This window comes from Lynx canadensis, chromosome C1, assembly GCF_007474595.2.
Source record: "Lynx canadensis isolate LIC74 chromosome C1, mLynCan4.pri.v2, whole genome shotgun sequence".
NCBI classification, from domain to species: domain Eukaryota; kingdom Metazoa; phylum Chordata; class Mammalia; order Carnivora; family Felidae; genus Lynx; species Lynx canadensis.
This window is the reverse complement of record NC_044310.1, coordinates 1,240,448-1,267,807: the sequence shown is the minus strand read 5'-3', so window position 1 is coordinate 1,267,807 and position 27,360 is coordinate 1,240,448. Positions and strand designations below refer to the sequence as shown.

Below are 27,360 nucleotides of genomic sequence, written 5' to 3'. Positions count from 1 at the left end.
CCCCCCCCACCCCCGCACTGCAGAAAACCAGGTACAAGTGGAAGAGGACTGGGCACCATTTTAATGCAGTAGAAGCTTTGTCTCTTAAATTTTAAATACCTCTGTTGTGTATCTTAACGTCAGGAAACATGCCCCCAGACCCTGAGACCAGGAGGCCGCTTCCTCCCCAGGGAGGGGGGTGGGGAGGGGTGGCAGACGGAGGGCCAAGGCGAGGGCAGCTGCGATCCGCCCTGAGCCTCCGTCAGAGTCTGAGCAGGAGGCCGGTGGCCGCGGAGCCCCTGCAGGGGGCCGGCACGTCCCCGCAGCCCCCTTGGCCCCCGGAGCAGGCACCCTCCGGGGTGCCCCGCTCCTCCCCCGGGGGTCCCCTCGGGCCCTGCAGCCGCTGCTGCCGTTCGTGGGCCTGCCGGGCCCGGCTGGCGATGGCGCGCACGCGGCTCTGGCTGCGGGAGGACGAGCGCCGCAGGAAGCCGGGGGGACCGGGCACCCCTTCCCCAGCGCCACTCAGGCTGGTGGGCGAGGTGATGTCACCGGCCTGCTGGAAGCCCGTGAGCCAGCGCAGCTGCTCGGTCAGGGCGTCCCGTCGCGCCCCCCGCACCGCCCGCCCCTCCCTCGCCAGGCCCAGGCTTCGGCCCAGGATCTCCACTTGAGGGGCAAAGTCGTCGGCAGTCAGGTCCCCCAGGCTCTTGGACTTGGCGGCCGCAGGGCAGTCCCGGAGGCCTACCAGGGGGAGGCGGCCCCAGGGTGGCCTAGGGGCCAGCGGACGGGGCTGAAGCTCTTCCGGCGCCGTGGGCAGCAGGTTAGGGCTGGATTTGCTCTTGGTCACAGCAGGCAGGTCCAGGCGGACGGCCGTGGCCGAGCAGGGTCGCAGGGGCAGGCGTCCTGCTGGAGCCCCGGAGACGCTCTCACGGCCCAGGCCCAGGCCCGGCAGGGAGAGGTCGATGACCGTGTCGCTGGAGGACACGCTGGAGGATGAAGACACGCTGTCTCGGTGGCCGCCCGGTTCCAGCCGCCGCCATAGCCGGTCTCCAGCCGTGGCGTCCGAGTACACGGTGGGGCAGGGCCCGGCCAGGGGCCGCCATCCGCCCGGGATCTCCGGGGGCACCTTCCCGTCGCCGTCAGCCCTTCTGACCGTCTGGCTGCCGGGGGCCCCCTCGCAGGCTCCGCCTGGGCCCCCACCGTTGTACACCCGCCGATGGCTTTCTGGGGCTTGCTCCGTGTCCCCTCTGCTCCGGGTCCTGAGTTGGAAGGGCGTGGTTGCTCCCAGAGCCACCACGGGGGGGCTGGCCACTTCGGCAGCAGGTCCCGACGGGCACGGCAGCCCTCCCGGGGAGGGGCTGGGGGGGGCAGCCACCAGAGGTGGGGGGCCGGGGCCCGGGGCTGGCTCCTCGGCAATGGTTTCCAGGCCACGGAGGGAGGAGCCCGGCCTCTGCGCGGAGAAAGGGCGGGTGTCTGTGGACGAGAGGAGAGGAGCGTGTCGGGCTCATCCCCCAGGGACGGTGCCCGCAGGACCCCCAACAGCCAGGCCCCTCGGTGGGCACGCAGCTGCCCCCCACCCTGCCCTCCGGCTCTGCCGCTGCTGGGGCTGGGGGGGGGGGTGGGGTGGTGGGCAGATGGGCCTGTGTCCACGGGCAGGGTCCACGGGGCCCGGCCGACAAGCCAGGCCGGGGACGGCACAGGGTGCACGGGGGACCGGGGGACCGGGCCCCATTACCTGGCACTCGGCTGCTCTCAGTCCCTAACTACAGAGGCAGCGTGGGGACAGAAAGGAGAACAGGGTGGTCAGCATAGGGGTGGGGCTGCCCGGTGGACAAACATCGAGGCTGGGCGGGTGCAGGGATGGCGGGGAGGGGACAGCTCAGCCTTCAGCCCCTCCGCAGGCCGGGGTCCAGTCACAGCCGGTGCTCAGCGCGGCTCAGGCCATAAATGAATCCCCAGGGCCGAGCAGGTGCCGTCTACTCCACTCGACACCCTGGGCACCGTCCGGGGGTCTCGGGGGCGTCGGGGGCCGCTCTGCAGGGCACCACCGACCCACCCCGGACTCGCCGGAGGCCTTCGGTGCAGAGTCAGGGGCCGGACACCCGCGGCCCGGCCCCGGAGGGAGACGAGGGGGGCTGGAAGCTCCCCCGGGTCTTAGGAAGGCATCCAGGGCAGCCGGGTCATGGGGGCACTGGGGGGGGGGGGGGGAGGGGGCAACCTCAGCCCCCGAGGCAGCTGTGGTCAGACCTGCTCTCGCTTCCCTGGCCGCTTAGGGGCTGGGGGGGAGGGGGGTGGGGGTGGGGATCTGCGCGGGCAGGTCGCAGTCAGCTGGGGAAGGGGTGCCGGGGGCAAGCAGAGAGCAGCGGGAAGTAAAGCCACGACGAGCACACGGAGGCGGCGGTTTGGGCGCGGCGGCGCAGCAGACTCGGGCCCGGCCATGCCGAGGGGCGGAGTGGGGGCAGCACAGAGGACGCCGCGGAGGAGCGTCGGGTCTTACCGGCGGAGAGCGTGGAGGATTTACTCCTAATCTCCTCCAGCTTTTGAACGAACAAGGCATTCATCTCCCGCTGCAGGGCCCCTGCCTGCCTGCGGGCGCCCTCGGGCCAGCGGGGGGCCACCTCGGGGCCGCCCAGGCTGCCGGAGTCCGAGGACACAGAGCCGCCGCCGCCGCCGCCGCCGCCGCCGCCCGGACCCTGCCACCGGGCCCCTCTGCCTCTCCCCGCGGCGGTGGGGGGCGCCCCCAGCGAGTCCGCACGGGCCCGGGGCTGCTGGCTGACGGGCTCGCGCCCGGCCCCGGGCCCCGGGCCGGGCAGCCGTCCCGGCCGCGGGCCCTCGGCGTCCTCACCGGCGCAGGAGCCGACCACACACTTCATGCAGGCGGCGGCCATCCCGGCGGGCCCGGGGCCCTCGGGCGCACCAGGGGGCCGCCCCCGGGCCAGACTCCCGCGCGCCGGGCTCCTCCCCGCCGGCGCCTTACCTCGGGGGCTGCGGTTGCCCTGCTCCTCCGGGGCCGAGGCCTCCAGAGCGGGGCCGGGGCCGGGGGCCGCCACGTCACGGGCCTCCCCCTCGGAGCCGGGGTCCTGCGTGCCCAGGACCAGCTCCGGGAAGGCCTCGCGACTCGGCTTCTGGCTCTTGGTCGGGGCGCTGGCCGTGCGCCGCAGGAGCCGCTGGCTAACGGAAGGCCGAGGCGGGGGCCGACCAGCAGCATGGCTGTCCAGGGAGCCGGGCTTTGGGCCTCTGAGGAACAGGCCTTTTAGGCCCAGAGCCTGCTTGACCTGCAAGAGAAGGAGCCCACGTAGCCAGCGGCCGGGCACCGGGGACCGCCGGCCCGGCCCCCGGCACGCTCCGGCAGGCGGTGACGGGCCCGAGCCTGCCGCAGCCCAAGAGCCAGCCCGACGAGGGCACCGGTGAGCGTGTCGGGCTCGTGCCGCTCAGGGCTGTGGGTGCGGGAGAGGGTGTCCAGGGCGCCCCTTCCGGGGACGGCAGCTGCCACGGCCTTGGCGCAGACCAGGAGGCGCCGCCGGAGGGCGGACGGGTCCCAGGGCAGGCGGGCCCGGCGACGGCCAGACGGAGAGGCCCCCCCAGGGTTCTCCCCGGACCCTGGGTCCCACGCCCACACCGTGTGCCCCTCACGGAGCCCCCGGCTGTGGCGGAGCAGGCCGGCCCAGGGCCCGCGGGGTGGGCCTGACACGGGGAGAAAACCCCACGGGAGCAGACACCGCCAGGCTCACGTCTGCCCCCACCTTCGGGCGCCACAGGCTGAGGAAGCAAGCAAAGCCGGGTGCGGGCCAGCGGTCTGCTCTCCCGGGGCCCTGCCCGGCCCACTCCTCGGGCCTGCTGCCTCCTCCGGGAAGCCTTCCTGCCCCGCTGCCAGCCTCACCCTGCTCTCGGTTCACACAGCCCTAAGGGCAGGCCCCGTGCCGGCTCGGCGTTCCCTGAACTGCCGCTGGCTTCGGGCCTTCCCAGACAGCCGGGCCCGGGAAGTCCCCGCGAGGCCTCTCCCGACAGCCTCCCCGCCCGAGGAGGGCAGCTGGGGGCCCCCGGGACCAGCCGGCAAGTACCCGGGTCAACGCCGGAGAGGCCGGCGGCTGCGTGTCGAGAGTGCAGAGGCCAGAGGGGTCCTCGCATGCAGAGGCCCCGACAACAGCCACCACTCCCCAGTGACACAGGGGCACGTCTGGGCGGAGGTGTTAAAGTGGCCAGCACTTGAATCGGCTTCCCGATTCAAGATCCCAAATCTAGTGCAATTTGGGCGAAGTTGCCCGCAAAGCCATTTAGAAGGAGGTCCAGGATTCAAGCTCCGAGCTCCTGGTCCCTGGGGCCTCCCCACCCCACCCCACCCCAGATGTGATGGGCGCACGGAGTCAGGGAGCACGTGGGGGGTGGGGGCGGAGAGGAAAGGCGAGGACAGGGAGGGTGACGGGGGCAGGGGGGCAGGGCGCTCAAAGCCAGAGGACCAGACACGGAGGTAGGTGGGGGACACGGGGTGGCGGACGGAGGACGGAGGAGGGAACGGAAGGCCGGGAGGGGTCCACGCACAGGAGGCCTCGCTGAAGTCCTGGACCTGCCTCGTAAATGCTGCTCTGTGGCTGAACATGGCCCAAGGGACCCCAGAGCCGCGGCACGATCCATGTCGCATGAGCTGACAGTCTCCAAAATGCTATCGGGAATCACGGATGCTAATGGGGGCGGCCTGAGCATGCAGTGGGGGGGGCGGGCGGGCTCCGCCGCCCCGGCGCTGGGGTACCTTCGAGCTCCTAACGGGACTGTCCTTCTAAAAGTAGACTTTAGACATAGGCAAGCTCACTGCAAGACCAAAGAGACAGAGTGAAGGCTGTGAGACGCCGACAGCCGGGCGCGGGGCCCGCGGAGACAGGCAGACACGCCACAGACGGACGGGGTGACGACGGGCGAGAGCCAGGCGGCCCGTGGTGCCGCGGGGCCGCGCAGGTGGCAGCAGAGAGACAGCGCCGGGACCACGCAGGCCCCCCACGCACACCGGACGGACCGCCACACACACACGCCCTGCCTGGGCCCGGAGCACAGAACGGGGCTGCCCTGGGTTCCGCGACCTGGGGCGATGGAGCGAGAGCCCCGTCCGGGGATGCGGGGTGGGGGGCAGGGCCAGGCAGACACCCTCCAGAGAGGGACGGAGAATCGGGGACCCTGAGACGTAGGAGTGAGGAGGTTTAGGAGAGACGGGGGGTGGGGGACAGGGGTGCCCAGGAAGGGCCAGGGTGTCCGGTTCCTGGTGCCTGCAGCGGCCCCGGGACACCGGGGTCGGGTGTCCCTACTGCCCATTTTGCAGGCGGAGACACAGACCCAGAGGAGTAAGCACCAGGCCCGACAGCCTGGCAACGGGGCCGGGGTGGGAGCAGGGGTGGGCCGGGCAGATGGCCCTGCGGGTGGCACTCACCTTACCGCTGACGTCACTGATGGCCACATGGACAAAGATAGAGGCCTCTTCCATCCCCTCCAGGTGCACGTGCCGGTAGCCTGAAACAGCCAGGCCACGGTCACCCCGCCCCGCACTCTACCCAAAGGTCCCGGGCCCCGAGTACAACCCCTGAGCCCAGTTCTGGGGGCTCCTTCTCCAGGAAGCCCTCCGGTATCACTCAGTCCTGCGACGACCTCTTCCTCTTCCTGGGGCCTGGGGGACCCCACAGACTGGGCTCCCCTCCCCCATCCCGCCCACAAAGTGCCCCTGGCCTTATACCTTCCTCCTCAGCTCCCTGTTGTGTCTCCAGGCCCGCCCATGGCAGGGACCGACTCACAGAAAGAAACTCAGTCCTGGCTTCAGCTGACCTACAGGGGACGCTGGCCTGTGGGGGGGACCGGTCTCTATGGGGGACGCTGGCCTGTGGGGGGGACCGGTCTCTATGGGGGACGCTGGCCTGTGGGGGGACCGGTCTCTATGGGGGACGCTGGCCTGTGGGGGGACCGGTCTCTATGGGGGACACTGGCCTGTGGGCAGGACCGGTCTCTATGGGGGACGCTGGCCTGTGGGGGGGACCGGTCTCTATGGGGGACACTGGCCTGTGGGCACGACCGGTCTCTATGGGGGCCGCTGGCCTGTGGGGGGACCGGTCTCTATGAGGGACACTGGACTGTGGGGGGGACCGGTCTTTATGGGGGATGCTGGACTGTGGAGGGACCGGTCTCTATGGGGGACGCTGGCCTGTGGGGGGGACCGGTCTCTCTGGGGGACGCTGGCCTGTGGGGGGGACCGGTCTCTCTGGGGGACGCTGGCCTGTGGGGGACACTGGCCTGTGGGCACGACCGGTCTCTATGGGGGCCGCTGGCCTGTGGGGGGACCTGTCTCTCTGGGGGATGCTGGACTGTGAGGGGACCAGTCTCTCTGGGGGACACTGGCCTGTGGGCGGGACCGGTCTCTATGGGGGACGCTGGCCTGTGGGGGGGACCGGTCTCTCTGGGGGACGCTGGCCTGTGGGGGGACCGGTCTCTCTGGGGGACGCTGGCCTGTGAGGGGACCAGTCTCTCTGGGGGACACTGGCCTGTGGGGGGGACCGGTCTCTATGGGGGACACTGGCCTGTGGGCGGGACCGGTCTCTATGGGGGACGCTGGCCTGTGGGCGGGACCGGTCTCTATGGGGGACGCTGGCCTGTGGGGGACACTGGCCTGTGGGCACGACCGGTCTCTATGGGGGCCGCTGGCCTGTGGGCACGACCGGTCTCTATGGGGGACACTGGCCTGTGGGGGGGACCGGTCTCTATGGGGGACGCTGGACTGTGGGGGGACCTGTCTCTATGGGGGACGCTGGACTGTGGGGGGACCGGTCTCTATGGGGGACACTGGCCTGTGGGTGGGACCGGTCTCTATGAGGGACACTGGACTGTGGGGGGGACCGGTCTCTATGGGGGACGCTGGACTGTGGGGGGACCTGTCTCTATGGGGGACGCTGGACTGTGGGGGGACCGGTCTCTATGGGGGACGCTGGCCTGTGGGGGGGACCAGTCTCTCTGGGGGACGCTGGCCTGTGGGGGGGACCGGTCTCTCTGGGGGACGCTGGCCTGTGGGGGGACCGGTCTCTATGGAGGGTGGTGGCCTGTGGGGGGACACTGGCCTGAGGGGATGCTTGTCTTTATGGGGGACACTGGGCTCTGCAGGAGATGCTGGTCTCTATACCAGGGGGCCCTGGCCCGGGCTCCGCCCTCCCTGCCCTGCCGGCCCCCTGCGCACCTGGCATCATGCTACCGAAGGCCAGTGTCCTCTGGCCAATGAAGTCACGCCCGATGGGGTCACGGTCCCAGACGAGGAAGCGCACCAGCGCGATCTCAGGCATGTGCACCGTGAACACCAGGGTCTCCTCCCACATGGGGTTGAATCCTAGAGGCCACCGGGAGGAGGTGTCACCTCCCACCCCAGGTCCAGCCCGGAGGCCACCTGGGCCCTCGCCTCCTTCGGGGACTGGTGGCCCGGCCCGGGAGAACCTGGGGACTGGGCTCTGACCAGGGGCGCTCCCGCCCGGCCGTCCCCTGTGGCCCCCGGGGCCTCACCGTTGTCGTCCACCACACGCGTCTGCTCCTTGTTGCAGTCCACGGGGAGCCCGATGACCTCCACCTCCACGAAGGGGTCGATGATCTGGGCGCGGAGGGCAGGGCTGGCACCTGGCCTGGCGTGGTGCCCCAGCCCCGCCCACCCGGGCCCGGGCCCCTCCTACCTCGCCCCGGTCCCCCAGCATCGAGTCCCTCGGCTTGGGGAGCTGCTGCCCGCTGATGATGCGAAGCACCAGCTGCTTCTTGAGCTGCCCGGGCAGAGGGTCCTCAGAGTTGGGGTTGAAGACGCCTGGGGGGTGCGGGGGTGCCAGGCTGAGGGGGAGCGGGGCCGGCCTCCACCCTCTCGCCGGGCTGTCTGGGCACCCCACCGCACCCTCCTGCTGGACGGGAGCGCCAGGCCCGGGGGGCGGGAGGCAGCGTTCCGGCGCGGGGGTCCCAGGGGTCCGCGTGCTGGCCGCCCCCGTGACCACCCTGTGACCGGGCACGGCTCGTCTCCCCTCTCGGCACACGGCCTCCGGGTGCGGGGCCGGGTGCGGGGTTCCCTGGGTGGGGCTCTGCGGGCACGTCACCCGAGGAGGTGGCAGTTGCAAGCTGGGGAGCAGGAAGACTTTAAAATGGGGAGAAAGCCACACGTGGTTGGGGGTGTCTGGGCCTGAGTCCTTGGGGAGTCCCCTCAGGCTTGTCACGCCGGGGAACCTCATGGGGGGCCAGGCGTGGGGAAGGGCTCCCTAGCGCACCCCTCGCGGATTCCTGGCAGGGTGGGGGTCCTCCCCCGCACACCCCCTCCTGGCATCCCGGGGGCCGTGTCCCTGGCTGACCCACCAGGTGGCCCCGCCGAAGCTCCGCGTCCCTGGGCCCCTGGGCCTCACCCTGGCACATGCACTGGGGCTTGAGCACGTAGCCACAGTTGCCATTGAGGCTGAACTTGGCCCGGTTCAGCTGCAGCATCCGGCCCTCCGACTGGTAGTTCAGGGCGACTACGGCCAGGGAGGCGACATGGCCCGGTCAGCGCCCGGCCGCCCGCCGCCCCGCCTCCCCCCCCACGGCTGCCCGAGTTCAGGGCTCACCTATGTGAGCGGGGACCCTGGGCTCACAGCCCTGTGCGTGAGCGGGGCGTGTGTGCGCGTCCTGGCAGAACGTCCCCAGGGCCCTGCCCCGCCAGCCCCCGTCCACCCCCGGGGACACGGGCGGACGTGCCTCCGTCTCTCCCTCCTCGTCCTGGGGTCCCGGGCCGCCCCCCCCGCAGGGCCGGCCGGGCGACACCGGCAGGGGGTGATAGAGGTGCCCCAAAGCCAGCGGCCAGGGAGCAAGGCCGGCCGCCCCGTGACGCGCACCCATCTGGCAGCCGGCGTTCCAGAAGGGCTGAGGGTTGTAGTTGCTGGAGTCCACGCGGTACGAGGAGGGGTAGATGCGGGACAGCTGGTGCTGGTTGAAGCGCAGGTACTGGGCCGGCTTCTGCTGCAGGATCTGCTGGGCCCTGGTCTCGCTGAAGGACGACACCTGCCAGCTGGACGCCACTGCGGAGCAGGGGGGCGGCATCAGGGGCGCAGGCAGGCCAGCGCCCCGCCTCCCCCTCCCCGCCCCCCCCCCGGGGGGCCCCGGTCCCCTCACCTTCCGCCTCCACGTCGTGGATGCCCACAGACTTGGTGTACTTGACCAGGTCCGAGAGGGCGCGAGACAGCTTCACGGTCTTCTTCTGCCGGCTCGCCCTGCGGGCACGGCGGGGGACAGGGGGTCAGGGCCTCCCGACTCAGGCCAGCGCACCCCAGTTTGGGAGGCAGGCTCCAGGCCTCTGCCGGCTCCACCCAGGAGCGACGTGGGGGAGGGGCGGGTGCCGGCGCGGACCCCACCGAAGGATGCCTCCCCAGCCGCATCGGGCGCTGGAGGCGAGCGCAGGGGGCGACGCTGGCCAGTCCGGCCCCCTCGAGGTCCGCGCCCAGGGGCCCCCACTCCCCCAGCCCACCGCGCGGTCCCCCCGCCACCCAGGGCCCGCGCATCCAACTCCCGCTGCCGCGCGGACGGGGGCCTGGGCGCCTCCCGCTGCCGCGGTCCGTTCGGGCGGGGCACTGACCCTCGGCCCTGGCTGCCTTGGGACTCCAGGTCCTCGCCCCCCTCCTCCATGCTGGCCGCTTTCTTTAGTTTGCTGCTCTTTTTCTGTGTGGAAGGACAGCGGAGTGAGGCCCCGTGGGGCCCCCCAGTGACCCAGGGGCGTCGGCCGGTGTGCCCGGTTGGGGGGGGTTGGCCATCGAGGCACCTGCTGCGTCCAGCCCCAGCCAGGTGCTGAGGCCGGCTCCGAACCCCAGCCCCAGTGGGACGATGGAGCTAGGGGGGATTCTGGAAGCCAGGTCAGGGGTCCCGGGAGCTGAAGGGGGCTCCCCGGCTGGCCGGCCCAGGGACCCCCGGGGGGCACAGGAACGGGGAGCCGGCCGCCCCTGCCCGGGAGCCCCGCCAGACCTTGCGCTTGGAGAAGCTGCTCATGAGGGTCCGGTTGTTCCGTCTGCTGCCACCGGTGTCCTCCCCGGACTCCACGCCGTCCTCAGCCTAGGGGACGGAGAGACAGCAGTGAAGGGGGCGCCCAGGCTCAGGGCCCCAGGCTCCGAGGCTCCGGGCACCCTTCCCCAGCCCGCCCCGGGGGCGCAGAGGCAGGGGTCTGAGAGGGAGTGTGGAGGCCCCACGGGCTCCTCCAGAAGTGTTTTGAACTCATTAAGGCCCCAGTTCTGAATTCTTTTCCCGTGGAGGGCGAGTGTACGGTAAGTGCTGTTTGTGTGTCTGGAACGTTCCTCGGCCGAGCATGCTTATGTAAGGCTTTTATGAAGACCCCTGCAGCTCTGACGTCTTGTCCTGCTTCTTACAGAGACCAAAGTATTACCTAATCAGACAGATGCGGTCTGTGCCCCCGAAGCGGCCGTTTCACATCACCCTCGGGGCTTCTGGGAGCTTCTGGGAGCTTCCGCACCGTTGTCTATGGAGCACCTTCCCTGCTCCCCCCCAGTCCCCCCCAGACCCGGTCCCGTACGTGCGTCTGCACACACGCAACTCCCCGCCAACCGTGCCCGGGCCTGAGCCGCCGGCCTCTCGGCCAAGAGGTGAGCAAGGCTCCTGGTCAGGAGCTCGAGCTGGGCCCCACTGGGCCCGAGGGGGGAGGACACGAGGGTCAGCTCCACCCCAGGGGCACAGGGGACGGGACCTCACGCCGCAGAGAGCCCACTGTGGCGCCCGCGCCCTCGGCCCCCCACCTGAGCGCCGTGCACCGTGGCTCACACGTCGGGAAAGGAGCAGGAGCGTGCGGCCCAAGACGCTGCCCGCAGCCGCCCCCGAGCTCCAGCCCCCGCCCTGCCCCTGCCCACTCCTGCTCTGCGGAGAAGCCCGGGCCCCTGGGGAGTCAGGACAGGCGCCTCTCCGGCTCCCGGCTCCCACCCGCGTCTGCCCTCCTCGTGCCCCACCCCGGGGTCAGGGGGCGGCACGCGAGGCGCTCGTGCCGACCCCGGGGCACAGACCCGCCGCAGCAGAGGCGCTGGGCGTCAGCCCCGCCCCAGACTGCGCTTACAAGTGTCTCTCCCTCCCCTGGCCTGGCAACACCAGCCCCTGTCCCTCCTGACTAGTTGATGGCTCCGCGGCCCGCGGGCAGAGGCGCCGGCAGCCAGACGCCGGGCGTTTGCAGCCGCTTGAGGCTGACGAGCTTCACGGCTCTGTAAACACGGCCTGAAACGCCGCGCACACGTGCCTCTGAATCTGCGCACAACCGGGGAGGGGCGCCTGTTGGCCCCGCATCCGGAGAAGCGGCCGCTGCCTCGGCCAGAACCTGCTGTCGCCACCCCACCCCCGTACGCGGCACCCCCGCACCCGCGCCCCTGTACCTCTGCGCACCGCACCCCTGCACCCGCACACCCTGTGCCCCTACGCACCGCACCCCTGCACACCCACACCCCGCACCCCCGCACCCGCACACCCTGTACCTCTGCGCACCGTACCCCTGCACACCCACACCCCCGCACCCCTGTACCCACACACCCTGTACCACTGCGCACCGCACCCCTGCACACCCACACACCCTGCAGTCCCGCATGCCTGCACACCCTGCACCCCAGCATGCCCGCACCCCACATACCCTACACACTTGCACCCCACACCCCTGCATACCTATACATACTGCACACCCAAACACCAGCACCCTGCGCTCCCCCACACCCTGCACACCTGAACACCCACACCCCTGCATACCCACACATCCACACCCCCCACACCCTGCACACTCACACCCCCACACTCCCCGAACACCCACACTCACCCCCTCACCCCCGCACGCCCACATGCTCATACCCCAACATCCCTGGACCCTGCACGTTTACACACCTGCACCCCCCCACACCCGCACCCCCTCAGCTCCCACACACCTACATGACCACACCCCCCCACACCGCACCCTCCCACACCTTGCACACCCATGCACCTACAACCCCCGTACACCCAGCACCCCTGTACCCCCACACACCTGCACACCCACACCCTCTGCACACACACCCCGCACCCCTGTGCACTCTAACGCCCGCAACACTGCACGCCCGCGCCCCCGCACCCCCAATCTTGGCAGAGGTTACAGCACCGGCCTGAGCACCACCCTCAGGGAGGCCGTGGGAAGCGGAGGGCCCGCAGTGGGGCCACTCCTGCCCCTCGACACGGCCTGACACGAGAGCTCGGCCTCGTGGGCGGGGCCACTGGGAAGGCAGGTGGAGGAATGCGGGCTGCAGGGCCCTTCCGAGCAGGAACCTCCAGTCCTGGCCACTCGGGATGTCGGGGGGACCGGCTCCCTCACAGAAGATCAGGCCTGCCCTCGGCCAGCACCTGTGCCCATTAGACTTGCACCCGGCACTGAAGACGGGGGTCCCCTCCTTGCCCCCTGCTTCTTCCCCACCAGTCTGCCCATCCTACATCTGCCTACTGCCTCCCAGGGAACGGGGGCCACAGCCTGTGGCCACTCGGCAAAGGGGACAGAGAGGCATGTGGGAGCAGGTGCATGACCACACTGCCCAGCCCCCCCCACACACACAGAGTTCTGTGCCCTGCATCCCCACTGCTCCGCTCCCCTGCGCGTGCCCCAGCCGGGGAGGGCCTAATGCTGCTGGGGGCGGGGGGTCCTCCCTGACGCCCCCTCCAAGCTCCACGCCTGGCAGCTCAGCCTAAGCTGCCACGACTTCTCCTCCTCCAGGAAGCCTTCCCTGAGTACCTGCTCCCCCTCATGCAAAAAGTCACATGGACATTAGTTCCCCAGGTCCAAGCTGCCATCCTGCACGTCCCCAAGCCCCCACCTAGAAATCTGGGCACTGGAAATAAGCAATGCCCTGTCCGCATGGGACCTGTGGGGGCCACCTGCACAGAGAGGGACCCCCAGTGTCCGGGGGCACCGGCTGTACCACGTGCCCTGTGGGTGCGACAGACACTTGTATCTAAACACACTGCCCGGGAAGCCCAGCCCCCCACCTGCCTTCCCACCTTCCCCGGGGCCCAGACAGTGGTGAGCTCTGCAGGGGGCAGGGGGCAGGGGGCAGGGGGCAGGGGGCAGGGGGCAGGGGGCAGGGCAGGGCTCTCTCCAAACAGGTAGACACCACCTCCACCACCTGCCCTGCAGCCCTGCTCACCGTGAAACAGGGTCTGTAGGGCTGACCCACACCCCGCCCGGCCCCAAACCAGCCGCGCTGCCCACCACAGCCCCTGGGGGATCAGCTGCACTTGAGCCTCTCAGCTGATGCACCTGACCTTCGAGGTTCGCGGCCCCTCTCCAGCCGGGCCCCAGACTGTTCAGCCTCGCCGACCCGGCCTAGCGCCTCCCAACACATGCTTCACGCCCGCCATTCTCCCCATGAGATACCTCCAAGAGCCCAGCCCTGCTTCCCCGTGAGGCTGTCGGGGACTCCGGGCCTGGACCAGCTAGATAGCTCCCCAAGACTGTCTGGGCTCTGAGACGCTGTGTGCCCCTCTCTGTCACTCACAAGACCCTTCAGCAGGAGGTGCCTGGCCTCCAGACCCCAGGCAATGCTCAAGTCCCCTTCCACAAAGAGCTGCAAATCCCCAGGGTGGGGGGTGGGGGGTGGGGGGCAGCTCCCTTGGGGACCTCAAGGAAACAGCCGTCAACCACACCGGAGCAACCACACAAATGGGGCCACCCCTTCACCCTGGCCAGCCACCCTGTGACACAGGGAAGGCTGCAAGTCCCTTATGATCAGAATCAAAACAGCTTGAGGTGAGCTCCTAGAGAAGCCGGGGTCGAGAGGCAGGCCGGCAGGCAGCAGGGCCAGCGGGCAGTGGTATGAGTGCACACGCAGGCTTGTGTGTGCAGGTGTGTGCACAGGTGTGCATAACTAGGTGTGTAGGTGTGTGCACGGGCGTGCGTGCGTGCACAACTAGGTATGTAGGTGTGTGCGCGCACAAGTAGGTCTGTGCAGGTGTGTGCACAGAGGTGCGTGTGTGCATGAGTAGGTGTGTGCAGGTGTGTGCACGGCCGTGCATGTGCACAACTAGGTAACTAGGTGTATGCACGGGTGTGCGTGTGCACAAGTAGGTGTGTGCAGGTGTGTGTGCAGAGGTGCGTGTGTGCACGCGTAGGCGTGTGTGGGTGTGTGCACGGGTTCGGGGGCGTGTGTGTATGCACACACACGTGCACCGGTGTGCACAGACCTCGTGCTCCAGGCCCTTGACCCGGCTGCAGGCTGACGTCACCGGCCGTCGGGCTCTCACCTTTTTGCCCTCTGCCTTGTGCCCAAGCTTCCCGGACAGGGGCAGCGTGGACACGGTGAAGTCGTTTGCGTCCTCACAGTCCCGAATCTTCGACTCCTTCATGAGGGAATCCAGTTTCCTCTTGGCGATGTTTTCCACACGCTTCCGGTTGGTGGCGGCCTGCCAGAGCCACACGGTCGCCCCTTGCCATCAGCCGCCAGCCCCACGGCAGCAGCGGTGACAGCCCCCAGGGTCTCGGGCAGGGCCGCGGGGGCCTGCTGGAGCCGGGGAGCCCGAACCCCGTCTCGGCTTCTCACACCCCTGGCCGCACACTCACCCCCGCACTGCGTTGCCTACCCCCACACCACCCAGCTCCTGGGGCGCACTTCAGGCCTACGATCTGCCCCAGGGCCACAGCCAGTGACCTCCAGGCTCTGAACCAGGCCTCTCAGATTTTAACACCTGCACCCCTTTAGCTGCACGACGCCGCCCCAGGGATTCCGGTGTCTGGCCAGTGGGGGAGGCAGTCGGTGTGCCCGGTGGCCACGCTGGGCTCCAAGAGCCCGAAGCAGCTCGGGATCTGGGATCCCACCAGTGGCTACGATGTCCCTCAGGAGATGGGCAGGGGGCAGGGATGGGCGGCCCGGCCGCCAGCACCCGGGGCATAGCCTCTAGGTGCCCTCTCTGTCCGAAGCAGCCCCCATCATAGCCCTAACAAACTCGGGCCCCTCCAGGGCAGCGCCTGGGCCGTGGGCATCTGGGTGCCCCAGAGCCCAGGCTGGAGGGGTGCACCCGAGGCGTCAGAGAACTCGGGTGTCCTGTCACCCGGAGCCAGAGAAATATGCGGAGAATATTCCAGAGAACATGCGGAGAATATGCGGAGAGCACGTCCAAGCGGAGAATTCCGCTGCCTCAGGGCTTTCTCAAATAATTAGCCAGCATGGCTGGGAATGCTCCTGCACAATTATTTTCCCATCCGATGGCCCCTCAGGGAGAAATAATGCCTTCCCGCCTCGGAGCAGCGGCTTAGAACCGTGCCCAGAGGACAAAAGATGCTAATTACAGAGTCCCCCCAGCCCCCCTCTGCCAAGCCCTTTTTCACTCCTCCTTCCCGTGTAGCCAGCCCCCAGCCCCAGCACCTCTGCCAGCTGGGAGTGCAGGGCCACGTCTTGGGTGAAGGGGCAGGCAGGGAAGGCCCCCCACCCCGGCTGAGCGTGTGCCCAGTTGTCTAACTGCCGTGCAAAGCACCCTCACATCTGCCCGATGTCCCTCTCTCAGCCACTGCCTTCTCACAGCAAGGCCGTGAGCCTGCTCTTCGGGACTGCGGCTCCCCCGCCCCCCAAGAAGGGAAGGGCCTCCCAGCCCCTACTCACATCCCCATTGAGGAGTTTGCAATCCTCATCGATCTCGTCTGCACTGTCTTCATCAGACACCTCGCCCTCCTCAGCATCCTCACTGATGTTGGCAGGGAGCTTCTTGCCCTGGGGGGAGGTGGCGGACCATGGGAGGGGTTCTGCAGGAAGCACTGGGAGGCCAGTAGCCACAGGAGCAGCACCAAAGGGAAGGAGCCTTTCTCAAGCTTGCTTGTGGACCTCAGGCCACAGGGCAGAAGCCAGTCTGGCATTTCCTTGCAGCAGCAGTGTGGGAGGGAAACGCCTGGGTGTGCACACAGAGGTCCCTAGATTGAATGGCCACCATGGAGGGAGACTGAGGCCAGGTGGGCACAGGGCCTGCCCTGACTCCTCAAATCTGCCACAGGTGGTGTGGAGCCCTGGACTGTCCAGAGCAGGGCAACTGCCCCTCACCTGGCCACAGATCAGAGGCCAGAGGCCCAGCAGGATGCTGGCCCTAGAAGGGGCAGGGAGGGGCTTACCTTCACCAGGATCTTGCCCTTGAGCATCTGCGGAGAAGGAAGCATGGTGGCATCCTCACCGCTCACTGATGACAAGTCCAGCTTATCCCCAAGAATATCCGTCAGATACTGAGCCATCTTCTTTTGTTGGATAACACTGCAGTGGTTCTCAATGGACAGGATCACTGGGTACCTGTGGCCCCAAGGTGGAAGGAGCAGAGTAAGCCAGGGGAGGGCTAGGCCCCCAAAGGTGTGAGACCTCAAGTCACCTGCACCAGTGAATGAAAAGAGACCTTCACCGGCAGCCAGGATAGATGGAACTGACAGCCACTCTGAGAAGGGGCCCATCGACGGCTTTGAAAAGCAACTGCGTGGGTGGGAAAGGATCTGGGAGATGTTAGGGACAGGTAAAGAAGGCATGCGATTCATAGCCCACTAAGAAAAAACAAAGGCAATTAGAAACTCCAGGAAAACAAAAGGAAACATGCAAGCAAGTCAGCCAGTCATGGTTTAAAAATAATGTGAACTAAACAGGTGCAATATGGAACAATGACTAGACTGAGAAAAATAATCTTGTTGGCCTAGATACTGGAGACACTGTCCCGTGAATGGCTCTGGGGTCCCAACGTCGGCCCCATAAGAAAAGGAGACATAAGCCTGGCACATTCCATCTGGTAGAACATTGTTATTACCTTCATAGTGCAGAATGGGGAGTGTAGCATGGACACTTTCATTACACATTCCTCAGTTGTTTGATTTATTTATTACATTTTTTTAACGTTTATTTATTTTTGAGAGAGGAGAGAGAACGTGAGTAGGGGAGGGGCAGAGAGAGAGGGAGACAGAGGATCCAAAGTGGGCTCTGTGCGCAGAAAGCCCGACATGGGGCTTGAACCCACGAACCGTGAGATCATGACCCGAGCCAAAGTTGGACTTAACCGACTGGCCACCCAGGCACCCCTGTTTGATTTATTTTTTTAACCGTGTGCACATTTTACTTGGATTTTTGTCGAAAGGCAACATGATCCTTTTAGAAAATGTAGGTGACCCAGACCTAGATGGCATGAATCAGAGCAAGAGATGGGCGAGTCCTGTGGTGCAGAGAGGGCAAACAGGACTTGGCGGGAAGGTATTCTCCCTACTTCTCAGGCAAGGGACTGAAGCCTATGGCACAAGGGCCTAGGGAAGAACCCTATGTCTGCAAAGATTATGCTGGCACATGAGAGGCAAGCCCCGTCCTGGGACCCTAGCACGTCCCTGGGTCCTCGGCAGCTACAGGACATCTGTCTGCCTCAGCCCCCCTACCCTGAGATGCCTCTCTCGCCTGCAAGTCTAGGCACCAGGCCACCACTCCTCACTCCCACTCCCTCCTGACAGCCCGAGACAGAGCTCGGGCAAGCTCTTTCAGGAGGGGCCCCTCTATTTCTATGTCCTCAATCAATCTGGCTTCTCTTCCCCTCCCTCATTAAATTAGCTCTTTCCTTACCTCTGAGCCTCGTTTAACCAGGACTTGAAGGTGACTGGGGTGGGGGGGGGGGGCAGGGGAGCAGTCTTCTATTTCCAGAAACTAAATAGGATTCTGTTCAACGGTGTCTGTAGCTACAGCTGAGTGACAGCAAATTGAGTTTGGACGCAGAGTAGCTTCTCGGGGGTAATTAGTGCCAGAGCCACCACCGCTGAGGGCGGCTGACAGCAGGGGTCGCCAAGTGTGTGCGGACGGGGGCTGCTCGCACACGCACCCTGCTCGGCCAATCCGCCGTCCCTTCCTGCGCCCGCTGCCCTCCCTCTCCCCGGAGCTGCAGCTCCACTCCCTTCCCTGACCCTCAGCCTCAACGAGGGACCCCCAGATCAGCCCCTTGGCCTCTGCAAACACTGCCCCCAAGAGAGGATGTGGGGGAGTAGCAGGAAGGGCCGCACGAGCCCCTCCCCCACCCCCGCCCCCGTCCCAGCCACTCACTCATTCTTGACGAAAGCATATTTGTTGATGGTCTCGATGACATCTTTGAAGAGAATCTTGGAGGTCAGAGTGTAGCCATGGTGCACAATGGGCTCCCCGTCGGGCCCGTCCCAGCAGTCCACTGCGGGAAGGCAGACGTCAGTCAGCTCCAGGAGCTTGGCCGCCGATGCCCAGAGACCCGCGGCTCGCGGACTGACTGGGGTCAGTCCTCTCGCTCAGCAATTAACACCAGGAGAGGCCTATCACAGCCCCTGCCCGGGAAGGAGGGCAGACACCCTGCTCAGAGACCCCCGGAGCCCAAGGCCCCCGGGCCGAGGGGGGCTCGGACTCCCACGGCCCCCGCCGCTCACCCTCCACACAACGGCAGCCGGCCTGCAGGACCCAGGCGTACATGTCCACCCGGGACTGGGACATGAGCTGGTCACCCACGAGGTAGGTGTTGTGGGACGAGGTGATGAAATAGTGGCTCAGTGGCCGCGTCATGTCCTGGTGCACACCGTGGTGCTCTGGGTTGAAGATGTCGCCGGCGGGGCTCCGAGTGTAGTTGGTGAAGCCTGCGTGGGGAGCGTGGGAGGGTGCTTAGGGCCTGCGTGCCAGCCCCCCCCCCCGCCACCACGGGGCTCATCTCAGGACCGCCCCCCACCCCCGCCACGTGGAACGTAAACTCTCTGCCCAGGCCACTTGTCCAGGCCCCCAGGTTGCCCATCAGCCCGCCGGGACAGCCGGACCGCAGCGATGCCCCGCTCACCGTCAATGCCCAGCACCGCCTTGCTCTTGTTTTCTGGGCAGGGCTCAAACTGCTCGATGATGTCCCGGCAGCTCTCAAGGGTCACCCCTGTCATCTAGGCCAGAGTAGGGGCTTCAGCCCAGGCTGGCCCGTCATTGGCCCCGGGCTAGCCTCAGGCAGCTCCCCCCGCTCCTCCTCCTGCACCACCGCCGCCTCCCAGGCTGCCCCTGATTGTCGCATCAAGACTGCCCACGGTGGGCGCCAGGGGGAGGCTCGGGCGCCTGCAGGGTGCTTCCCTGACTGGGCGGCACACCGGCTACCCTCAGCGTCGTGGGACTTGGGACTCAGTGGCCGGAGGACTACTGGTGGATCACATGGCTCTGGAAGAGCCGTGTCGAACAGGATCCTTGACGCAGGGGAGGGGTCTTTGGTCCCATCAGCTGGCCCACCCCTCATTCCCACCGTGTCGGGGTCTCAAGAGCTGCAGACCAGGGCAGGCCTGGCAGGGAGCCCTACGCGTGAGAAGGTGCAGAAGAACCAGTCCCACCTTGGAGGAGCCCCAGGGGCACGGGGAGCCTCCCCTACCTGGCTCCCCCTGCTGCCTAACCCACATCCATCTCGGGAAAGCTGCACACGGAAGCCGAGCCCAAGCGGCCCTGGGCATCGATGCCGCCCCCCACCCCCGCCACCCTGCCCTGGTCAGAGGCTGAGTGGTCTCCCAGGGCCCTGCCATGCAGCCCAGGCCGGGAGCCCGCAGTTCCCGGAAGCAAGTTCACCAGCAGGGCTTCTAGGAAGTCCCGTGTAGGCGGGGGTGGGGGAGGGATATCAGGTGATAGCGGGGAAGCGGGGCAAATGGGGTCAGAGCCCAGAGTAGTTGTGGACCTTGGGAGGCCCAGAGTCTGGGGGCTGGGTCCGGGCTCAAACCACCCACCTGGTGGACAGCTTTGGCCCCAGATATAGGGAAAAGCTTCTGGAAAGCTTAGGGCAAAGGGTAGGGAATAATGAGTCAGCACTGCCCTTCCCAGACAGGGCCACTTTCCCACCCTCCACCCCCACGTACACCGGCAACAGGGACAGAGAACCCACGGCCTCATCCCGGTGCTGCCCACAGTGGCTGGGCTGGGAGTGAGTCGCCTGGGGCATCAGCATCCAGCCAGGCTGGTGCCAGCCTCTCCTGCCTGGGTCAGACCCCAGGGCTTCCCCTAGGAGGACAGGAGAGGAGGCAGACACACTTCCACGAGGATGGAACCCCAGCAAACTGTGTGAGTAGCGGGGAGGGGTCCTGGGAGCACAGCCCCGAGGACGGCCGCGTGGGGTAAGGTGGGGCAGACACCAACCCAGGACAGCCGCAGGGGGCAGGGGCGGGGGAGATCCTGGGTAGATACGTGTAGACCCAGCCTGGGTGCTACAGCTGCTCCAGCCACCCAGCCCCCGGCCCTGCCCAGCAGCCTCCGCCCGTGGCCTCTAACCTAAGGCTGACTGCCCCTCCCACTCTCTGCCCCAAACTGGGTCCCTGAGGATCCCAGGAAGTTATAAGTGTGGACGCTGGTCCTCACGGCCGCCTCCCACCAGCCCTTAGGGTGGGAGATATACACTGCCTGGGCCCCACCACGGGGACACTCTTTCCTCAGGGGACGCTGGCCTTCCCCTCTCCCACTATGGATTTCCAGCGTCCTGCCCACCACAGCAGGTGACACCCAGCCCCTGCCTGGGCCAAGGTTGAGGGGCCCATATCCCTGAGGCTCCGGACACTGGGCCCCCAGTCAGCAGGGCAGTGCCCAGGAAGCAGTAGGCCTCTGGGTATAGACAAGAAGGCCTAGAGTCAAGAGAAATGGGTGGGTAGCCCCCCTGGCACTTGGAGGCATCTGGGCATCTGCTGGACAAATGGGTCAAAGGTGGCGGTAATGGGCCTGGGGCTCAGGGGGTACAAGCTAGTCAGACCCGTGGCTGGAACAGGTGGGAAGGTTGGGTCATGGAACCCCAGTTCTATGAGGTGCTCCATGCTAAAGGTGCTGTGGTCAAGTGCAGGGTCCCTTGAGGAGGCTCAGGGTATCTGTGGTCATGGCTGAGCCGCTCAGAGGCCCACCGAGGAGCCACCCACTCAGGGCCTCCATGGGACACACCCTGAAATATGCTGGGATGGCTCATGATGGGAATCAAAGCAGGTTCACTAAGTGGAGGCAGGTTTGAGGACCCTGAGTGTCGGGCTGTGGCCCATCCTTCCAGACTGAAGGATTCTCAGTCACAGTGAACTGGTTCAAGTGCCCTGGGAGCCAAAGGTGAGGCCATGTATGCCAGGACCCTGCTCCTGCTGTCGTCCCCTCACCTTTTGCTCCACCTCCAGGAAGCGCTGGAGGTCAGTGGCGTCCAGGTAGTCCTTGTGGTCGCTGTAGGTCAGCATGAGCAGATAGAGGTCCCGGCGGGTGGACATCATCTTGTAGAAGGCACAGAACTCCTCAAAGCTCAGTGTACCCTGGTGGTCATCTGTGTCTGCCTCCTGCAAGCCAAAGCCTCTGGGTCCCCCAGTGTCTCACCCCGATAGCTCCCTGGGATCCTTGCAGCAGTGAACTTACTGGGATCTCGCTCCAACTCTCCCACCAAGAAGCCACTGAGCAATCCTTTCACACAGATCTGACCCTGCCCTCCCAGTCCCAGTCTTTCATGGTCAACTTGCACCTACACCTGGCACAGTCACCCCACATTGAGAGCCAACATCCAACATTGGAGTCAAAACCCCACTATGGGAGTTAATGCCCCTCCTGGGAAACAACACTCTAAACTGGGAGCCAACACCCTACCCTGGAGTCAACACCTCACATTGGAGCCAACACCCCACTCCGGGAGCCTACACCCTACATTGGAGCTAACACCTTACCCTAGAGTCAACACCCCACCCTGGAGCCAACATCTCACCTGGGAGTCAACACTCTACCCTGAGATCCAACACCCTATTCAGGAAGCCAACATCCCATCCGGGGGGTCAACACCTCACTATGGAATCAACACGGCACTCTGGGAGCTAACACCCCACCCTGGAGTTAATGCCCACCCTGGGCTGCGAGCCTGTAATTACAATTGCTGCCCATTGATTAGAAAAGCACAAGGCCCCAGGGTGCACAGGAGTGTCCAGGCTTCAGTCTCCACAGCAGAGATGAGAGGACCTGGCCACTGTCTTTCTCTTGCGGACAGGGCAGCTCGCACGACTCCTGCAGGACCCGCCGGGGGCAAACCCACCGAGACCCCAGTGAGACCATGAACTTCTTCATGAACCCACTTACTCAGGGAGCATCTACTGAAGTGTCAGACCCTGGGAACACCAAACGCCAAGGCCAGGGACAGACACAGAGGACAAGGGCACCCAGCGACTGGAGGCCAGGCTGCCCAGAGGAGCCTGAGGTGCCCTGGGGCCACGGTGATCCCTGGGAATTGACAAGAAAGGTCCCGCAGAAGGTGCTGATCCAGAGCCCCAGTTCTTAGGGCTGGTGGGGTGGGGGTGGGGTGTGAGAAGGACCTGTCTGGAGGTTGGCTGCACAGCAGGCATTGACATTGGGTCAGCACCATGGACAGCAGCGCTTCCGGCTCTGAGCGCCATCTGGAGTGTTTCCGTATGTGGTGACACAATCTGGGGTGGCTGGGGGGTGGGTGCCAGGTCCCTGAGGCCCTCTCTGAACCAGAAGCATCGCCAGAGAATCAAGTGGCCACAGCCACCCCCATGTCCCTGTCCCCAGGGAGAGTACTGCTCTTGGGAAGGCCAGTCCTGGCTCGGCACTGAAGTGGGCACCCAGCAAGGTCCCAGCATCCCACCCCAGGACCCCAGCGTCGGTGCCAAGGCTGGGACAGGACCAGAGCCCAGAGCCACATGCGCAGGGGCCCAGAAGACACCAGACAAAGACCTCATTGTGCCTGGAGCTCGGTTTGAGGACAGCCCTGGGTCTGAGAGCCGGCAGGCTCAGCCAGGCTCTGGCTGCAGGCTCTGGCTCACACTGCACACCAAAGGACCCCCCTGGGACAGAGCTGGGCCAGCGGCCCTCCCCAGGGTGTGGCTGGAGCCAGGCAGAGATTCCCAGTGTGTCGAGTGTCCAGCCCGCAGGGCGATTTGCCTCCCCTCATCCCCAAGTTCTGTGCTGGGCGGTCCGGCCGGGAGCTCTCTGTCCAGCTGCCAGCCCGCGGGGTGAATGAGAATATTTTATGAGGATGAAGCCCTCGGGAAACGCTTAAGGACAGACCCGGCCCCTGAGCCCCAGAATTGCCTCCCGATGTAATTCCTCGGCCCCTCTTTCCACAGACCGTGACTGCAGCAGGTGAAGGCACGCTCGGCTGGAGCTGCTCTGCGGCCCGAGGCCCACACTGGGCCTGCACTCCACTGTTATGTCAGAGTTAATGAAACTGTGTTCAAGGCGCTCTTTACCCACCACACAGATCTCTCCTTTGATTAGGCACTTCCAGGTGGTGGAAACAACACAGAGACTCCTCGACCACCGGACTGATGCTAATTATCAGAGCTGCTCTGCCTGGCTGGAGGCCAGCCCTCCTTCTCTGGGGTCCAGAGCCCCGCAAGGTCGGCCGCAAAGATGGCCAGGGAGGCCCAGGCACTCAGGGACTACCGTGGACAAGGCTGCTGGGGTCCGAGCTATCCAGGGCCTGGGGTCCCCAGCTCTAGGCCAACATCAGTCTCCCACCCCTGTTGCTCACTCCCCCTCCAGAGCCAGCCCGGAGTCCGCCCCACCTGCAGGCCCCACAGATAGGCCGCAGGGTCTGTCCCCACTGCTCTGGGATTCCTCAAGGGGATCTGGTTGGAGCCCAGACACAGCCAGGCCGAGGGCTGGTCAGAGGGCTCTGTGGGGAGCCCCTGTGCCCAGAGAGCACGTGAGAGGCCCAGTGTCCCTAGAAGGGGGGCAGGTGGGCATGGGCTCCCCAGAGCTCCCAGCGTGGTGCATCTTCAAGCCAGGACTTTGCACTGGATCTTTCTGTGCGCGCTCACCCCATTCTGTGAGGGTACACTCCTCTCCTCCCACCTCACCGGCCAAGCTGGACCCCAAGTTCTAAGCCAGCCTATTGCCTGGCCCCTGACAGCCTCACCATTCTGGAAGGGCCTCTCAGCCCAGAGCTGTCCCTGGAGGTAAGGTAGGCAGGGTACAGGTAGGGGGCTGATCTTCAGGCCTGAGCCATCTGACAGCTCCTCACTGCCCGGGCAGGGGCCCTGTGAGCCTCCCTAGTCCCTGACCAGCAGCCCGAGAGCATCCCACTCGCCCCTTCATTCATGCACAGACCCTTGTGCTCTGAGCTGCGGGGTCCCCACCCCCGCTCTGGCCAAGAACCACCAGCTGTCTATGGCGAGAGCACAAGTGAAGCCACCGGGGGCCGTGCCTGGTGGAGCAGCTGGCTCTGTGCGTGTGTGTGTGTGTGTGTGTGTGTGTGTGTGTGTGTGCGCCCGCGTGAGAGAGACAGAGAGAGACAGAGAGAGAGCGCGCCCTCCTCCTGGGTCTGCTTGCCCATCAACTCCACAAACCGGGACCCAATGATGCCACCTTTCCTCCCCGCTGCTCCAGCAGGAGTTCCGGAAAGAGAGAAACTAATTACAGACAATAAAGGCCGCCTCCCAGCTGACAGATGCGTTTTCATAACTTCTAACACCGGGGTGGTTGCAACCGGGAGGCTGCAGGGGGCGGGGAGCCAGAGCTGAGGCTGCAACACGGGCCAGTGTGCACCCTGGACCCCGCCAGGCCAGCGTGCCTCGTCAACGCTGGGGAGTCGGCGGGGGGGAGTGGAGGAAAGGGGGTGCAGCCTCCTTTGGGTGGTTTCCCTCAGGGACCCACACCTGCCCCAAATACCTAGGCTGCCAGGGAGGGCCCCGCACAGCTGCAGAGAGAGAGGCGGCCACTTGGGGCATCTCAGCAGACGCAGGGCGCAGGGCAAGGGGCAAGCCGCTTCCTGGCCTCCCACTGACTGCGGGCCCAGAGACCCCGCCCAGGACTTCCCGCCGCTCGGGCAGGGCCCCTCCTCTCCGGACGCAGCCTCAGCCCCACAGAGCCTGTGCCCGGGGTGTCAGAGGCAGGGGACCCCACCTGGAACATCTGCTTCACCCTCTGCCGGGGCAAGTTCACGTTCAGCTTGTGCAGCAGCTGCAGAACCTCGCCGATGCTCAGGCTGCCGTCCCCGTTCTTGTCCGCCTCGTCGAATGTCTGCTTCAGCCACTTTAGGGCCGAGTCAGGGACCAACACGGGTCCAGCAGGCCCAGCGCGCCCCCCCTCCCCTCCCCCAAACGTGTGACCCGGCCAGGGGCGGGAGAGCCCCACCCAGGGACCCGCCCCCCGAGACCAAGGATATTGGTCCCTAGTGCGCTGGCGCCGGGCCAGGCTGTCCTCGTCGCTGATGCCGGCCATGAGGTAGCGCAGGCCCGTGACCCAGGTGCGCGCCTCGTCCCCGCTGGGCGAGACCAGGTCCAGCGACTCACGGTGGCTGCCGTGATAGATGCTGAAGCAGCAGTTGGGGTCGAAGCTGCCGTCTGGGTAGCGCTGGAAGATCTCGGACTGCCGCCCTTCACTCACCTCCTGGATGGAGTCGATGGAGACTGCGGGCAGGCAGGGGCGGCCGCCGGTCACAGCCCGTCCCCAGGGGCTGGCGCCCCCGCCCGCCGCAGCAGCTTGCCCCGCTCGGCCCGCGAGAGACAAGGCCGGTACCTTTGTGGGTCCCCTTCCCATCTGAGGCTGGCGGAGCCGGGGAAGGGGACCGTCAGGGTGGGGAAAAGAAAAAGTACACATGTGCTGAGGCTGGGGAGCCCACCCCTCCCCGCTCTGCTCTGACCCTGAGGGCTGCTCCCCACTCCCCCGGGGTGTGAGAAAGGCTCGTGCTCTCGGGGGCAGCCCCCTCCCCCTAGTTAGCAACCCCAGGCGCGTGGCTTCTGCACTAGCCGAGGCTGCAGGGTGAGGGAGCCCAGACAGGCCAATTCTGTCCGTCAGGCTCCGGCCAGCTCGCGTCTCCACTCTGACAGGGCGACTGGCCCGATCCCGCGCCCAGGCCGCGGGGCCAGGGGTGCGGCGGGGTCCTGCCCGGCGGGCACCAGCTCCGGGTCCACCAAGGATTTCATTACTGGCCACAGCACCCGGGGCTCCACGGGGCCTCCGTTCCAAAGCTGAATTACCACGAGGAGACGAGTTCTCAGGTCTGTTCCTGCACAGGCGGCAGGGCCCCTCCCAGCCGTGCAGGGCACAGGCATCCCCTCTGGGAGCCCGGCCCCCTGGGCTGGGCCCCGACCACCGCACCCTCCTGCCAGCTCTCACCACCTCCCAACACCACCCGCCCATCTCCTGCAGCCCTGCCCGGCGGGCTCCGTGCCCTTCTGGGAGCTATCCTGGGCAGGGCAGTGATGGTGGGGAGACTCGTGCCCTTCTGGGAGTTATCCTGGGCAGAGCTGTGATGGAGGGGGGACTTCGTCCGTGCAGTGAGGGGGGGTGTCCCTCCTGTCCTCTGCTCCCACCCCCTGAGCTCCCGGGAGTACAGAGCCCGCCTACAGGGCAGGGGGCCTGCCCACCTCTCTTCTCCAGTTCCCTGCATGCGTGCGTGTGCATGGCAGGGGCGGGGGTCCCGGGCCCTAGACTAGGGGGTGCTGGCAGGGGACAGCTGCCCCCCATTCCTCCCCCCTTGGTATCCTCCAAGGCTAGTCAGGTCTGAGTACTGCACACGGCCTCCCCCAGTCCCGGCCTGCCCACCCCTGCCTTATCACCCACTCCCACACGATGCCCAGTACGGGGAGCAGTGCCGGGCCCAGAGGAGGGGCCCCATCTGAGCATCATGGGCCCAGAGGGCAGCCCCACGCACCACCCCCCCACCACCACCACCAGGATGCCTCCCAGGGGCTCCGCGCCAAGGCTCCCGGGCCCCATGGCGGCAGCCGTGCCCTTGGCAACTGCGGGGCTGAGGCCCTGCCCTGGTGCAGCTGGGTCTCTCCGGGCCTGGGAGGACCCTGACGTATCCCTTCCTGCCTCCAGCCTGGTCCCTGACAGGCCCTGCTCCGACATCCACCTCGCCCTTCCACCCCTGCAAGAACCCTCCAGCCCAGGCCCCCTCCTGCCCCGGGCGGCCCTGCAGCCCCCACGCCCCGTGCCAGTCCTCACGCCCCAGGTCGCCTGAGCTAACATGTGGCACTGAAGCCCTGCCCTCCATGTGCCCCGCAAGGGTCTCTCTCTCTCTCTGTTCATGGCAGGTCTAGACCCGGCTACCCTGAAGGAAGCGCCTTTTTTTTGCTCCTCAGCCCACCCCAGATGGGCTCTCGGTCCCCACAGTCCTACGGGCCCTGAAGGCCATGGGGCCCTGATCCCTCTGCGCCTGACGCCCAGAGATCACCTCGAAACGGCAAGGCCGACCAGATGCCTGTGTCGGGCCCGGAGGCCCCTGGAGACTTCCCCAGCTGCCTCGTGGCCGCCCGCTCCCCCCCAGGGCAGCCCCCAGCTCCCCCCGCCCCCAAGGCCGCCTGCTCACTCTTGGCCTTCTCGTTCTTGCGCGAGGGCCGCCAGCGGATGCAGGAGCGATGCTCGTCCAGGAAGTAGAAGCGGACCAGGCCCTTGGAGCTGCCACGGAGCTTCACCATCTGGGTCCCCGCCTGCATGGCGCTCATGCATC

The 27,360-nt window shown here is 66.6% G+C and overlaps 1 protein-coding gene across 1 annotated transcript; it reads right to left on the bottom strand.

Annotated features, from left to right (window-relative positions):
- Positions 1-42: 42 nt before the first annotated feature.
- Positions 43-27,360, bottom strand: PLCH2 (phospholipase C eta 2). Its single transcript, XM_032594180.1, has 21 exons — positions 27,220-27,360; positions 25,070-25,312; positions 24,807-24,937; positions 21,068-21,238; positions 18,763-18,856; positions 18,365-18,568; positions 18,015-18,135; positions 16,079-16,250; positions 15,579-15,686; positions 14,227-14,385; positions 9,949-10,035; positions 9,566-9,648; positions 9,106-9,203; positions 8,829-9,011; positions 8,364-8,471; positions 7,659-7,783; positions 7,495-7,579; positions 7,178-7,324; positions 5,393-5,472; positions 2,954-3,251; positions 43-1,449 (listed from the first exon to the last, which is right to left on the bottom strand). The coding sequence occupies exons 1-21, from the start codon at positions 27,353-27,355 to the stop codon at positions 242-244; spliced, it is 4,041 nt and encodes a 1,346-aa protein (XP_032450071.1). The 5' UTR covers positions 27,356-27,360; the 3' UTR covers positions 43-241.

What these genes read in the sequence shown, in the direction of transcription:
- PLCH2 (XM_032594180.1), bottom strand. Translation starts at nt 27,355, where the DNA reads ATGAGCGCCATGCAGGCGGGGACCCAGATGGTGAAGCTCCGTGGCAGC. An exon ending in CAAGGCAGCCAGGGCCGAGG is followed by an intron (nt 9,204 to 9,565) that starts GTCAGTGCCCCG and finishes CCGTGCCCGCAG; the next exon opens with GGCGAGCCGGCAGAAGAAGA. An exon ending in GCGTGTGGTGGACGACAACG is followed by an intron (nt 7,325 to 7,494) that starts GTGAGGCCCCGG and finishes GGTGGCCTCTAG; the next exon opens with GATTCAACCCCATGTGGGAG.